Source organism: Rhagoletis zephyria, unplaced genomic scaffold (genome assembly GCF_001687245.7).
Source record: "Rhagoletis zephyria isolate East Lansing unplaced genomic scaffold, Rhagoletis_zephyria_1.1 Rzeph_scaffold_00429, whole genome shotgun sequence".
Classification (NCBI taxonomy): Eukaryota; Metazoa; Arthropoda; class Insecta; order Diptera; family Tephritidae; genus Rhagoletis; species Rhagoletis zephyria.
The window spans coordinates 14,119-29,563 of NW_016157513.1; the positions used below are offsets into that span (position 1 = coordinate 14,119).

General features: G+C 33.9%; 1 protein-coding gene across 1 annotated transcript in view; it reads right to left on the bottom strand.

Annotated features, from left to right (window-relative positions):
• The window catches only part of LOC108359648 (Down syndrome cell adhesion molecule-like protein Dscam2), a 235,765-nt gene that overhangs the window by 4,091 nt on the left and 216,229 nt on the right, over positions 1–15,445 (bottom strand). Inside the window, exon 20 of the mRNA XM_017611583.1 lies at positions 6,369–6,518. Coding sequence (XP_017467072.1) covers positions 6,369–6,518 — 150 coding nt within the window. The remainder of the gene's footprint in view (positions 1–6,368; positions 6,519–15,445) is intronic.

Consider the following 15,445-nt stretch of genomic DNA (forward strand, 5'->3'; position numbering starts at 1 on the left):
TCTTAGCGAAACGTCGGGAAAAAGCTAAATAAAGTATTTTTATTTACCCAACGGTTAGATCAGAAAAGCCTAAGGTTGCAAACAGAGTGGAAGCGAAGCCGAAGACGAAGATGAAGACGAAGCCGAAGAAGAATTGCTTGCGTTGCGGGCAAGCTGGCGAGTGTACATAGTGGAAGATGAATGATATGAAGATTTGTTTCTAAATAAAACCCTTTTTGTTAGATAAAATTAAAAGAAAATAAAGAAAAAACAGCAATTCATGAAATAATTTGCGTAGGACAACTTTTGGAGAATTTCGCCACTTGTATTATGTGTTACGGCAAGACGGACAGAAATTTTTCGAATATACAAGAATGCCAATTAATACGTGTGATTACATTTTACCAAAAATTTATCCAATTTCTTAAAAAACGCGTTTTTTCACAATTGCAAACAGTTAAATAAATTGTAAACAACTCATCACAGCAAGCGATTCGTCTTTGAAAACAGTACCGCACTGTTTCAAGCTGACCGCTTGCGCAACATCTTCATCTTCGTCTCCGTCTTTGCTTGCACTGTGATCACTTTCATATGTTTACTACCGCACTGTTTTTCGTCTTCGGCTTCGTCTTCATCTTCGTCTTCGGCTTCGCTTCCACTCTGTTTGCAACCTAACAGATTTAAATTAAAGTTGGTCTTGTTACCGATCAATGATCAATTATTACCTGCTTCTGACATTATTTTATGTTACTTACCGGAATTAGTGAAATTATACCCTTCGAACATTGTGTTATTAATACTATGACAGAGAACACGCAGTATACGTGGCCTAAATATGCGGATATTCACCTAACTCAGTGAAGCTTGCTGTAATGCCAGAGCTGCTCAAAGACTCTATGCATAGCGATACCCCAATCGTCGGCATCCTGGTCGTGAAGTATTCGCCCGGACCCATAGAGAAATATATGAAGGTGAGTGATTTTTACACCTTTCTCATTTGCTTGCTTGTCAACTGTAATTTTTCTCTTTTTTAAGGTCGCATACCTGGAAGGCGTGGCAGCNTGTATTAGAGGAAGTGGAACTAGGTCCATCGACTTCAGTGAGGGTGATGGAAAGACGGACGGGAATACCAAAAACTACAGTTCACAAAGCTTTAATAGTCCATGATTTCATCCCTACCACATTAAACGTGTTCAGGCTCTACAAGAAAGAGATTACCTGTCGAGGGTTAGATTTTGCCGTGAAATGTTGCGAATACATGAATCAGACCCCAATTTTTTTAATCAAATAATTTGGAGCGATGAATCATCATGCAAACGTGATGGTTATTGTAATTTACATAACCTGCACAGTTGGCAGATAGACAATCCTCACGAAATGACAGAAGATCGTTCGCAGTGCCGGTACAAGATAAATTTATGGTGCGGTATTTTTAATTGTCAGATATTGGGACCTGTGGAACTGCCGCCAACGCTCAACTCTCACAGTTATTTAGAGTTCCTTCAGGCACGGCTTCCAACTCTTTTAGAAGATGTACCCTTAAACCTGCGTCGAAGACTATGGCTGCAAAACGACGGGTGCCCTGCTCACCACGGGCGTGAAGTAAGAGCTCATTTAGACCAAGCTTATCCTCGCCGATGGATTGGACGATACGGGCCAATCACGTGGCCCGCTCGATCGCCAGACCTGAATCCATTAGATTTTTTCTACGGTTGCTNTACTATGACAGAGAACACGCAGTATACGTGGCCTAAATATGCGGATATTCACCTAACTCAGTGAAGCTTGCTGTAATGCCAGAGCTGCTCAAAGACTCTATGCATAGCGATACCCCAATCGTCGGCATCCTGGTCGTGAAGTATTCGCCCGGACCCATAGAGAAATATATGAAGGTGAGTGATTTTTACACCTTTCTCATTTGCTTGCTTGTCAACTGTAATTTTTCTCTTTTTTAAGCTCGCATACCTGGAAGGCGTGGCAGCTAAACAGGACGTCATGCAACGGTAGATGTTGAAGTTGTATTAGAGGAAGTGGAACTAGGTCCATCGACTTCAGTGAGGGTGATGGAAAGACGGACGGGAATACCAAAAACTACAGTTCACAAAGCTTTAATAGTCCATGATTTCATCCCTACCACATTAAACGTGTTCAGGCTCTACAAGAAAGAGATTACCTGTCGAGGGTTAGATTTTGCCGTGAAATGTTGCGAATACATGAATCAGACCCCAATTTTTTTAATCAAATAATTTGGAGCGATGAATCATCATGCAAACGTGATGGTTATTGTAATTTACATAACCTGCACAGTTGGCAGATAGACAATCCTCACGAAATGACAGAAGATCGTTCGCAGTGCCGGTACAAGATAAATTTATGGTGCGGTATTTTTAATTGTCAGATATTGGGACCTGTGGAACTGCCGCCAACGCTCAACTCTCACAGTTATTTAGAGTTCCTTCAGGCACGGCTTCCAACTCTTTTAGAAGATGTACCCTTAAACCTGCGTCGAAGACTATGGCTGCAAAACGACGGGTGCCCTGCTCACCACGGGCGTGAAGTAAGAGCTCATTTAGACCAAGCTTATCCTCGCCGATGGATTGGACGATACGGGCCAATCACGTGGCCCGCTCGATCGCCAGACCTGAATCCATTAGATTTTTTCTACGGTTGCTGTCTTAAGGACAAAATTTATTCAAAAACAATTCAAAACGGAGAGCATTTGCGGGAACAAATAAATGTAGCTGCTGCTGAGATAGCCCAGTTGAGTTTAAGATCTCTAAAAGCGTCCTTCTTAAAAGATGCCGAGCTTGTATTAGAGTAGAAGGTCGCCAATTTGAGCATATATCAATAAATGAATAAATTTTTCTTCCAACAACTTATGTATATTTTATTTCACGTGCACCCATCCTTCACAAAAAATATTGATAGATATAGCTCTTGTTATAGACTTTAGTCCGAATGCCGGTATGTAACATCAAATAATGACATTAGCAGATAATAATGTACCTGTGTACTATTTAGCATGTCATTGGTCGGTAACAAGAGCAACTTAAATTTAAATCTATTAAATACATTATAGCACGCTATAATCAGTCCTTTGCCCACAAAAGCGGCTATAACTTTTTTGTCTATGCGACACAGTAAGAGTGGCACCTTTCTGAAATCTTTATTAAATGAACAATTTTTTATGTAATGTAAAGTTATAGCTCAGTACATTTTTTTGCGACAGAGATAGTCAAAGTTGGGGAAGAAAATATCAAAAAGGTGAAAATCCCAAAATAGTCCTAATTTTATGATGGTTCCTTTATATATTTTAACTACATTGCATTTGAGTATGGAGAAGCAACTATCTGGAAGTATTTTACATAAAAAATTTACTAAGTATAGCCTGGTTTGTTGATGCAGTTAAAGAAAATACATGAAAATGCACGATTTTTTTTAAATTCAAAAAAATGTAAATATTTCAAAAACGGTGACTCTTTTACCTGAAATTTTTTTGTTTATCAGAGAGCTCACACCCCACCTACCCTCCCCTAAAGTTTGGCACGTTACTTCTGGGACACCCTGTATATTACCGGGTGGCAACTAAGATGACGGCAATACACAGTTNCTACCTTCCCCTAAAGTTTGGCACGTTATTTCTGGGACACCCTGTATATTACCGGGTGGCAACTAAGATGACGGCAATACACAGTAATGTAATTTGACGGCACCGCAATATTTGTGACAGCGGAAGTGACGGTGTAGATTCTACACTGTAGAACTATTGGGCAATTCACAAGGTGTCGTATTTGTCGTGTTTGTCGTGAAGTCATGATATTTCATGACAGTTGTAAAAATGTTGTTATTGTTTTGTGAAGAAAAATAACACATGACGATACAACTCTGCAACCTATGTTTATTCGGTGTTATGTGAGGTTAAGTGCTGAGATATAATAAATAATCGTAACAGGTGTTCACAACCGTCGTGTTTTAACACAACTTTTGTTAGGAAAATATAACTTCACAACACCTTGTGAATTGCCCATATGTATTTATCTTTTGGCGACGTCAACTTGTTGCGGTGTATAAGTAAATTTGTTTACAATCCTTTTGCTCAAAATAAAAACAATAAATATACATTTTTATACGTTAATTTCACCTTACATAAAAGCGGTACTGCTATTAGCGTTGAGAATAGTATTCGGTAAGGTACGGACGTAATATTACGGCACTGTTTTTCGAGGAAACCAAAGCTTTAGGCAGCCCCAAAATAATTAAGTCATACCTATGATGGTGCTTTTCGCGGAAATTTTAATTATTAAGATCAGTGATCGGACTTCTACCACATTGTGGTAGATCTGCCACTTTTTTGAGCATCTACCACATCTACCACATCTACCACACAAGGTCTGAAATCTACCACATATTCGCATTTTTGAGTAGTTTTAGTTTTGCTCGACATAATTTTCTTAAGTGTAAGAGCAAAAATTGTCCAACACTAAACACTAACAATAGGGAGAATGGGATTATAAAATAAACTGTAAATAAAATATTAAATATTTTCAATATTCAATTTTTCGGCAGGAAACGTTTTTTTATTGTGTTAAACTGCAAAATATATGATTTATATTATATTTATATTTCAGTGCATCTAAAGTTTCTAAAGCGTTGTTTACTTTTACTTTCGAATTATCAAAATCGGCAAATCCCAAGTAGCGGTTTCTGGAACGTGCCACATTTGTTCGCTACATCGTGATGTGATAAAAAGAAAAACTGGCAGCACTCCGCAAGGTTGCAGAAATCTTTTAAAATGTTCGAAAAATATCTTGATATGAAAGGAACTGCTTTTGCCAAAAGTCAACGCAATTTTTAGCAACCTCAATCTTGCACTTTATTATACTAAAATAAATTTTTTTTAAGATTCTAATTAAGATGTTTGCAATTTATGTTAAACCTTGCAGATTTTTTTTTAATTTTTGTACAAAGTTTGATCCAAAACCTGAGATCTACCACATTTTTTCCAGATTCTACCACACAGATTTTTTTGAAGTCCGATCACTGATTAAGATCCAAGATTCAAGTTGACATATGCACATATGTAGTTAGTACGTACATACAGTGATGTGTAAAATATTAAGACCACAAAAAAGGTCTTTTGAATATTGACTGCTATTACTCATTACCAGGGAACGGATTTCCAGGACCTAAAAACCTATAAAAAAGGCAAAATAAAATAACGAGATCGGCTAGAAAAGGTAAAATCAAATAGCGAAATAGGTAGGAAAAGGCATTAGAAAGCGCAAAAAAAAGCAAAAGAAAGCACTTAAAAAAGACAAAAACCGAAAAATAATCAAAAAATACATACATTTATTTTAAAAATGTTTATTTCACAAGTAAAAAGAGAAATACTATGAACTAGTTTCATTATAAGCAAAACTTGTACTTTGCACCTTTGACTATTTTCTCCTTTCGAGTTTTTAACTCACGAAACTTTAATCTCTATTGTTGTAGTAACATTGAATCACAAGATGCATTTTGAAGTTTTCTGGCAGCATTTTTATGCGATTTTCACTAAGAAAAGCCTTGAATGTACGAAACGTGCGCTCGGCGTGAGTTGATACAAGTGGCGTCCAATATAAATTTGGAACGTTTAAAACTTTCATATTATCAGGAATAAGGAATTTTTCCTTGCCCTTTTAAATTAAAGTTAGAAAAGGCAAATATCTTAAAAAAAGCAACATCAAATGTGTATATATGGAATCAGGGAAAGCTATGTAAATCATGGACATTCTTAATCGAATATACTCTATCTCTTTAGCAGAAAAAAAGACAATTTGCATAAAATCCGTTCCCTGCTCATTAAATAACCCACAGTTGTGAAAGGGACAACTTAAAACTAACAGCTTCTTTGATCAATCAACCAAAAACACTAATTTTAATTCAATTTATCTACTATAAAGATATTCTATTCTTTTCTTCCGGGGTATACTTCCTTAATCTTAAATTTTTCGCATCAAAGTTATTGTATAATTTTTAATAGGATTGGGAAGTTGTTATGCATACTTACTTAAGGAATTCATCGGCATTATAAATACTTCTGAATTTTCGTTACATAAAAAATTTTTATTAAGTATTATTATAATATATACTGCATATCCTCGAAGTTCAAAGTAACCATCAGGAATTTGCTGGGCAGTCTCAATATTCTACACATGACTGTACATAGTTATATAAAAATACGTACAACTAAAATTAACTAGACCTTGGCATGTCTTCCAAGCACATTCAGAAAATATCTGACTTACGCAGATGAACTAAATTTTAAATCCAAAATCACATAAAATATTAACACATATAAGAAACGCCCCTATACGATTTGAAGAATATAAAAGAACATTTATCATTACCACGTTGAGTACGGTACTTCGTTGAGTTCATTGCGCGGGCAGACACGTCATTATCGGACTCGGATCCTAATGTGTCATATTCTGTAATTGGTATGTGAAGAGTTAGGATTTTCCTAACTTCGGAATCTGTTGAACCTGGATTGTCCGATTCTAAAAAGTTTAGTACGATTTGATGGATTTTGATTTTAGATGAAGTTTAATGTTAATGATTTATTTTTATCGGTGATTAACTAAAAAGTGGTACAAAGTGGTAGAAGGTACGGGATGTACTAAGAGGATGTAAATAGATAATTGTATATATGTATGCAAGTATGTGACTCAAGTCACTAAAATTTATAAATTAAATAAACTTTACATTTATACAGAGTATTTCGCAGAGACTGAAAATAACTAATAAATACCAAGATTATAGATCATTGCAAAATTGTTAAATCTCGATTTTTTTTCGAGCAAGAATAATCGTTATCTTATGATTTTTATGTTTCAAAACGAAAACAATAAAACTAAAAATAACGATGAAAATAATAAAATAACGTTTAAATTTGACCAAAAAAATAAATATGCAATTTAAAGGTTCAATTACGAGTTTACCTGCTTTTTTGTTCATCAATGACCAACGTTTTTATTCATGTGTCATGTAATTTTTATATTCCTCGAAAAAATGTTTTTTTGAAGTAATCTATGCAGCGGGCGGCCGCTGCACAGTGTGCTTTTTGAACACTCCATGCGAATTAATCGTAGTGCTTTCGATAGAAGCAATATTTTGATATGAAACAAAATGGTTTTGAAAGCTAATTTTATNGATAGAAGCAATATTTTGATATGAAACAAAATGGTTTTGAAAGCTAATTTAGTTATTAAATTTATGATTTATTACACTAGTATTATAGATTTTGAAAAGAGAAACACGATTCCACTATTTCAAAATCGAAACAAAATTTTAAATACTCATTTTAAGAAATGCATTTTTGATTGAATTTTGTTTATTTGCATGCAGCTGTGCATCCTTCTCACAATATTTTATATCACTCGAATAACAAGCACGCTGTAGTGCTATTCAAGATCTTTAATTTGAGCCAAGTCTCTGGGCCCCTTGAGAGCCAAATTATAATGATTCTGAAGTTAAACTTCGAAATTTCCTTCGACTTTTTTGCATTTTTTTCCTTCTAATTTCAGAGTAGAGACTCGTTCAGCAGATTCGAAGTTTGGTGTAAAATTGTTAAACTTGGCTCTCACAGGGCCTAAATATTTACCCCATGGCTCAAATTAATGATTTTGAATAGCACTACAGCGTACTTGTTATTCGAGTGATATAAAATTGTGAGAAGGATGCACAGCTGCATGCAAATAAAATAAAAAAAAATGCAATCAAAAATGCATTTCTTAAATTGAGGTGTGTTTTTTTTTTTTTAATTTTGACACAGTGGAATCGTGTTTCTGGTCTCAAAATCTATATACATACAAAAAATTTTTTTTGGAACAAATCCGTTGGATTTTGCATTTTGTTTGTCAGAACACAATTTTTGACAAANATTTATGATTTATTACACTAGTATTATAGATTTTGAAAAGAGAAACACGATTCCACTATTTCAAAATCGAAACAAAATTTTAAATACTCATTTTAAGAAATGCATTTTTGATTGAATTTTGTTTATTTGCATGCAGCTGTGCATCCTTCTCACAATATTTTATATCACTCGAATAACAAGCACGCTGTAGTGCTATTCAAGATCTTTAATTTGAGCCAAGTCTCTGGGCCCCTTGAGAGCCAAATTATAATGATTCTGAAGTTAAACTTCGAAATTTCCTTCGACTTTTTTGCATTTTTTTCCTTCTAATTTCAGAGTAGAGACTCGTTCAGCAGATTCGAAGTTTGGTGTAAAATTGTTAAACTTGGCTCTCACAGGGCCTAAATATTTACCCCATGGCACAAATTAATGATTTTGAATAGCACTACAGCGTACTTGTTATTCGAGTGATATAAAATTGTGAGAAGGATGCACAGCAGCATGCAAATAAAATANCGAGTGATATAAAATTGTGAGAAGGATGCACAGCTGCATGCAAATAAAATAAAAAAAAATGCAATCAAAAATGCATTTCTTAAATTGAGGTGTGTTTTTTTTTTTTTAATTTTGACACAGTGGAATCGTGTTTCTGGTCTCAAAATCTATATACATACAAAAAATTTTTTTTGGAACAAATCCGTTGGATTTTGCATTTTGTTTGTCAGAACACAATTTTTGACAAATTTTTTTTAAGGTCAAGGAGTAGTTTTGGGTCAACGGCAGTATTTTTCTGTGAAATGGAATAACATTAGCTTTCAAAACTATTTTGTTTCATATCAAAGTATTGCTTCTGCCGAAAGCGCTACGATTAACTCGCATGGAGAATGAATTTTTTTTTTTCGATTATTGCGATCCCGGGATTTTCGTGACATCGTTCATACAATCCCGGGATTAAGATGGNTAAAAAAAAATGCAATCAAAAATGCATTTCTTAAATTGAGGTGTGTTTTTTTTTTTTTAATTTTGACACAGTGGAATCGTGTTTCTGGTCTCAAAATCTATATACATACAAACAATTTTTTTTGGAACAAATCCGTTGGATTTTGCATGTTGTTTGGCAGAACACAATTTTTGACAATTTTTTTTTAAGGTCAAGGAGTAGTTTTGGGTCAACGGCAGTATTTTTCTGTGAAATGGAATAACATTAGCTTTCAAAACTATTTTGTTTCATATCAAAGTATTGCTTCTGCCGAAAGCGCTACGATTAACTCGCATGGAGAATGAATGTTTTTTTTTCGATTATTGCGATCCCGGGATTTTCGTGACATCGTTCATACAATCCCGGGATTAAGATGGTAATTATTTTCCAACAACTTAACATGAAAAAATTGCATCAATATAGTTTGAGAAGCTGTCCCACCATATAATAAATAATGAATAAATGGGTTTCAAACCTACTTTATTATTTAAGTTGAAAAATATTTTATTAGTAACAAAACAAAAGACAGTAATTAAATTTATACGCATTTAAAAATACTTTAGCGTGTACATATCTGATAAAGTAACTTAAGGCATGTCGAAAAAGCTCGATGCAAAAAAAAAATTAATTCAACATATTTATTGTGTGCCTGAAAGAAGTTCATAATACTAGTGGCAGAAATAAATAAACGCCTTATTTCAACCAGTTTAGTCTGCATTTCTTTTCTTTATTTAATGTTTACATTTTTTTATAAAAGTCTACATCATTTTTTATATAATTAACTGCATTTAAATGCGCATTTCAAAATTTGTGCAAAAATTATAAAAATGCAAAAAAATTTCCCAAAATTTCAAACTTTTTACTCAGCATTTTTAGAAAAATTTGAGGAACGCAGTTTTATAGCCCATTAAATTAGAGTAGGATAGAATGCAGGTTTCATGCAGTTACAAAATACCGTTCATTTTTAGGAGTTTTTTATAACCGATGCTGGGCATTTTCTTCCATATAAAAAATGTCGCACATACTTTCTATGGGAGAAAATGCGTGACACCGCCAGCAAAAAAATTATAAATATATATATAAAATCAACGTTACTTTTAGTCACTTGAAACTTGCACTTTATCCTCTTGTAATTTAATGGGCTATACTTATAAAATTGCGTACCTAAAATGTTTCTAAAAATTCTGAGTAAGAAGATTGAAACAGCTTGAAACNTTGCGTACCTAAAATGTTTCTAAAAATTCTGAGTAAGAAGATTGAAACAGTTTGAAATCAAAAAAAATTTCAAAACACACCAAGCAATCAATATACTCACGACGCTATGGGCCAAATATAGCAAAACTGCGTTTTTGGTTTTAGAATTTTTTTCAGGGATGGAAAATAATCATTATTTTTTAAATTTTAACCAAAAAAACAACAAGTTTCAATGTTGTAACTAAACAATTTTAACTACACTCACGTATTTATATTCATATGATCTACTGTGATTGAGAATGATTTTTATATTTCGAGTTTAACCAACAAAAATTAAAGGTAATAATTAATATTTGATTTTTATTTTTTTAGTCAAAAATAATGATTACTTTACGATTTTTATTTTTTCGCTCAAAGATAACAATTATTTTTGAGTTTTATTTTTTCACTTCAAAATAATGATTATTCAAAAAACTCAAAGGCTACACCAGTATGATTTCGCACGTATCGTTTTCCGAGGTAGCGACACCCTAATAAAAGGAATAAGTATAAAAACTTTCAAGTCGAAACTTCAGTTGGTTGCATCTATTTGGCCTTTTAAATTTTATAGATAATCATTATTTTTAAGTGGAAAAATTAAACTCAATAATAATTATTACTTCTAAGCGAAAAAATAAAAAATCATAAAGTAATCATTATTTGCAGGGACCGAAAATAATAGTTATTTTCAAAATTTCAATTCAAAAAGTCAGTCGGAAAGAATTGCTCTTTTTAACATTTGTATATAGCAATGTGATACTTGTTAGCCAAGGAATGTTAATCCTATATGATCTATTTTTTTTACAGTTTTCAAAAAAGTCAGCAATTACCTTTATTTTTTTATTGATAGTTTTTCAGTCAAATACAAAAGTTAAAATTTGACTTTTATTTTTTCGGTCAAAAATAAAAGTTAAAACTTGACTTTTATTTTTTCTGTCAATTATAAAAGTTAAATCTGACTTTATTGTTTCGGTCAACATAGCAGTTTACACATTCACAATACAATAGTGGTATTCACCAACTTGAGCAAGTGGCCTGGCACTTTAGCAAAAGAGCAGATCGTCGCTCCCAACGAAGAGTAGCACATCTCAAATTACCGTGGAAGACTAGCACATTTCAGGTTTTAGCGTCGAAGACTAGCACATTTCAGTATTTGCGTGTAAGACTAGCACATTTCAGATTTTTGCGTGGAAGAGTAGCACATTTCAGGTTTTAGCGTGGAAGACTAGCACATTTCAGTATTTGCGTGTAAGACTAGCACATTTCAGATTTTTGCGTGGAAGAGTAGCACATTTCAGGTTTTAGCGTGGAAGACTAGCACATTTCAGTATTTGCGTGTAAGACTAGCACATTTCAGATTTTTGCGTGGAAGAGTAGCACATTTCAGGTTTTAGCGTGGAAGACTAGCACATTTCAGTATTTGCGTGTAAGACTAGCACATTTCAGATTTTTGCGTGGAAGAGTAGCACATTTCAGGTTTTAGCGTGGAAGACTAGCACATTTCAGTATTTGCGTGTAAGACTAGCACATTTCAGATTTTTGCGTGGAAGAGTAGCACATTTCAGGTTTTAGCGTGGAAGACTAGCACATTTCAGTATTTGCGTGTAAGACTAGCACATTTCAGATTTTTGCGTGGAAGAGTAGCACATTTCAGGTTTTAGCGTGGAAGACTAGCACATTTCAGTATTTGCGTGTAAGACTAGCACATTTCAGATTTTTGCGTGGAAGAGTAGCACATTTCAGGTTTTAGCGTGGAAGACTAGCACATTTCAGTATTTGCGTGTAAGACTAGCACATTTCAGATTTTTGCGTGGAAGAGTAGCACATTTCAGGTTTTAGCGTGGAAGACTAGCACATTTCAGTATTTGCGTGTAAGACTAGCACATTTCAGATTTTTGCGTGGAAGACTAGCACATTTCATGCATTTATGCACTCACCACCTAGGATTGTTCTATACCGAAAAAAATATACCCCAATTTTTTGTGAAAATTTATTTGTGATAGGCTTGTCTGATCTCTTTTATTTAGTGTAAATAAACCGAGGTTGTTTCACTTACGGCCCAACGTTTCGCTAATCTTCTTAGCATCTTCAGGGGCGTGTTTATTTAATTATCTGTTACAAAAAATATAAATACATGTATGATATTAAATAAAGGAGCAAATAAACATATATACATATATTCATAATTACATATAAAAATCACGGTAGAACAACTAAGATATTAAACACAAAAGTACTCACAAACAATTCGTCATTAAATTAACTAAATCTACTAAAATCGATACCATCTTCTGTGGTAGTTTTGTCTAAACTAAAAACTAAATTTGAATTTTATAAGCATAACAAGTAGGCGGCAAAAATGTCATCGGTGTCTTCTTTTTTGTTTATTGTGTTTTCCCTTTTTTTGCAAAATCCTTAAGCTTTCTAACTGCCGTCCCTAAATTGGAGCGCTAAGCGTTGCGTTATCCATTGTCGACGAGTGTCAGCGCGCGCTATCCCCAAATCAACGCGTCGTAATTTTTGACGTTTTCTCAGATCCTCTCGTTTTTATTCTCGTTTCCTCTTTCACTTTTTTGTCCTTTCTCTTTCTTTCCGTCTTCCGCATCCAACTTCAACACGTAACGCCCTGTCAAAAATGAAAATTCCATTTGCTCGGCGTTAGCGCCGCGTTATTGTGGGATGCTTCATACAAATTGTATGGGCATGAGGATTTTTGACAGTTGTTTGGCGCTTGACGCGCCAATTTAGGGATGGCAGTAATGTGTATCTGGTTTTTTCTCGTTTTTCTATGCCGATTATTTTGGTGTTTGCTAAGTCTGCTGAGTGCCCAGTAGTTCGCATGTGTTGTGAAAGCGCTGTACTGTTTTTTTGTTTCTTTATATCTGCTTCATGTTCGTTTAAGTGCGTGCCTAGGGCTCGCTTAGTTGTTCCTATATACACCTTCCCGCAGAAGATGGTATCGATTTTAGCAGATTTAGTTAATTTAATGACGAATTGTTTGTGAGTACTTTTGTGTTTAATATCTTAGTTGTTCTACCGTGATTTTTATATGTAATTATGAATATATGTAATACTATATATACTTCATAATATACATATGTATGCAAATGAGCGAAGTATAAAAAATCTACGATGGAATTTTATTTTCTGCCACGATTCACATCATTTTCATGTAATTTACACCGAAAGCTTTATTAAAATAACAAACTATGCGATTTTTTTGCATTTTTTTCGGTTTTTCGGTTTCGGTTTCGGTTTTACTCGATATTTTGAAGGTGTAGAGTTCAAACGGACCTTTGGTTTAACTGGAAATCTCAGTTTAAGTATAAAAAACCAGCAAAAATAAATGTAGTTAATGCTGTAAAACGCCGTTTTTTCTTTTTGCTGTAGTAGCAAAGGAATCATTTTTATTAGTTTCAGCTTTGCGGAAATACATCTTTTTAATATATTTTTTTTTTGCGGCAGACGACTTTTGTTTTGGAATTTAGATGGCACGCGATATTGATTTTTTGTTTGTTTATTTTTTGCTATAATTGTAACCCCGTGTCGTGGGGGTGCGACGGCAGACGTTCAATCGTAATAATGAGAGTTTGGATGTTGTTTTTTTTAACTTTTTTCAAAGATTGGTTTAAGAAAAACTTGAATACCTGCGCCAAAGCTATTCCGATTTAGACTTATTTTCGCAATTTGGCAAACTCCAAATTGATTTTTGGCCCCTGGTTTCTTTGTAGGGATGCAAATTTTGAGCAGTAATATCGATTCATCGATGTTTCGATGCATCAGAAAAAAGGACATCGAGGCTAAAATACATCGCCAGAGAAGCATCGATAGATCAATGGTTTCCGATGTTTTACAATTTGTTAAGTTCTAGTTAAATTTAAAGCAATATTGAATACTTGAATAATTATGAATGTATTTTCCTGTATTTTATTATCCTTTCTACACCCTTTCTATAATTATAATCAAAATGCATACCATCGTAAGGTCGTTCGGGCCTAAAGATCCTAGGCATGATCTCGTTGAAATTCTAAGCGGTGGTCGGTTCTGTTTTAGTTGTTAGGTTATTAGCACTCAGAATAAATCCAACAATTTTATTAAGCAACAATAATTTACAAAGGTAGAAGTTATATTATAGCTGCTATTTCGGAAATCACAACATCTACTCATCAGACTTCTTCAACCGCGGTCGCTGAGGAGATGTGCTGATCTTCGAAATAGCAGCTTGTTAATTTTCAATAACATTATTCATAAGAAACGGCCTCAAGCTCAATACAATTGGTGTATATAATTGTTATAAGGCCATAAATAACAAAAAACATTCTGAGGGAATAATAAATTTAAGGTCAGTCAGACATGTCGAGAGAAAGTCGGATAGCCCCCTTAAAGTCGAGGTTTAAAACGTCGGTAAAACTGCCATCGATGTATCGTCAATTTCGCGATGCCAGTAAATTGTAAACATCGACGGCAAACATCAAAAATTGAACCGATATTTTCGATGTTTCAAAAACATCGATGTATCATTTGCATCCCTATTTCTTTGACAAATTTGCTTAGAATTACACGTACCCAATATACATACAGTGACTCAAACAAATGACCACGTGTTGGTTTTCTTCAAATATTCGTAATGTTTTTTTTTTGTTAATTTTCTTTAAAAATATCGTTCAAGCTTTAACCAAAACCGTATGATTCACAGTTTCAAACTTTACACAAAATTTAGGAAAATTCAAAAAATTTTCATCAAAATTTTTTTTATTCTGAATTTTTCGAAAATTTTTGGGTATGCAGTTTAATACCCTATACAATTTAAGTCGAATGAAATGCAAGTTTCAAACAGCTAAAAAATCGCGTTACTTTTTGAGAATTTTTTTTTGGTGAGGGATTTTTGCACTTTTTTCCTTATAAACATGAATATGAAATAAAACGCGGGAGACCGTTAGCAACAAAATATCAACGCCAGTTTTTGTAAATTGCACTTGTTATATTAAAAAAAACCCGAAAAAGTAGCCACCAAAAAAATTATATTCAACAATTTTTATTGAGCTTGAGGCCGTTTTTAATGAAAAACTTATTATGAAAAAGCAACAATAATTTGACCTAATGGTAGAAGTCATAGCTATTTCGGAAATCAACACATTTCCTCATCAGACTTCCTTCAGTAGGATTCTAACCGACGATCCCACTGACTCAGCCAGTTGCCTACGCACTGTGCTAAGTTCGCCTTGTGAATTCTTGTTGATTTTTCCACTACTTCATGTGCTAAGCCAACTACAATCAAGCGCAGCTATTCCGCTGCAATTCACACTTGATCATGTGGTTGTTGGTTTTTGTTAATATTTCTATTATTAGAATGT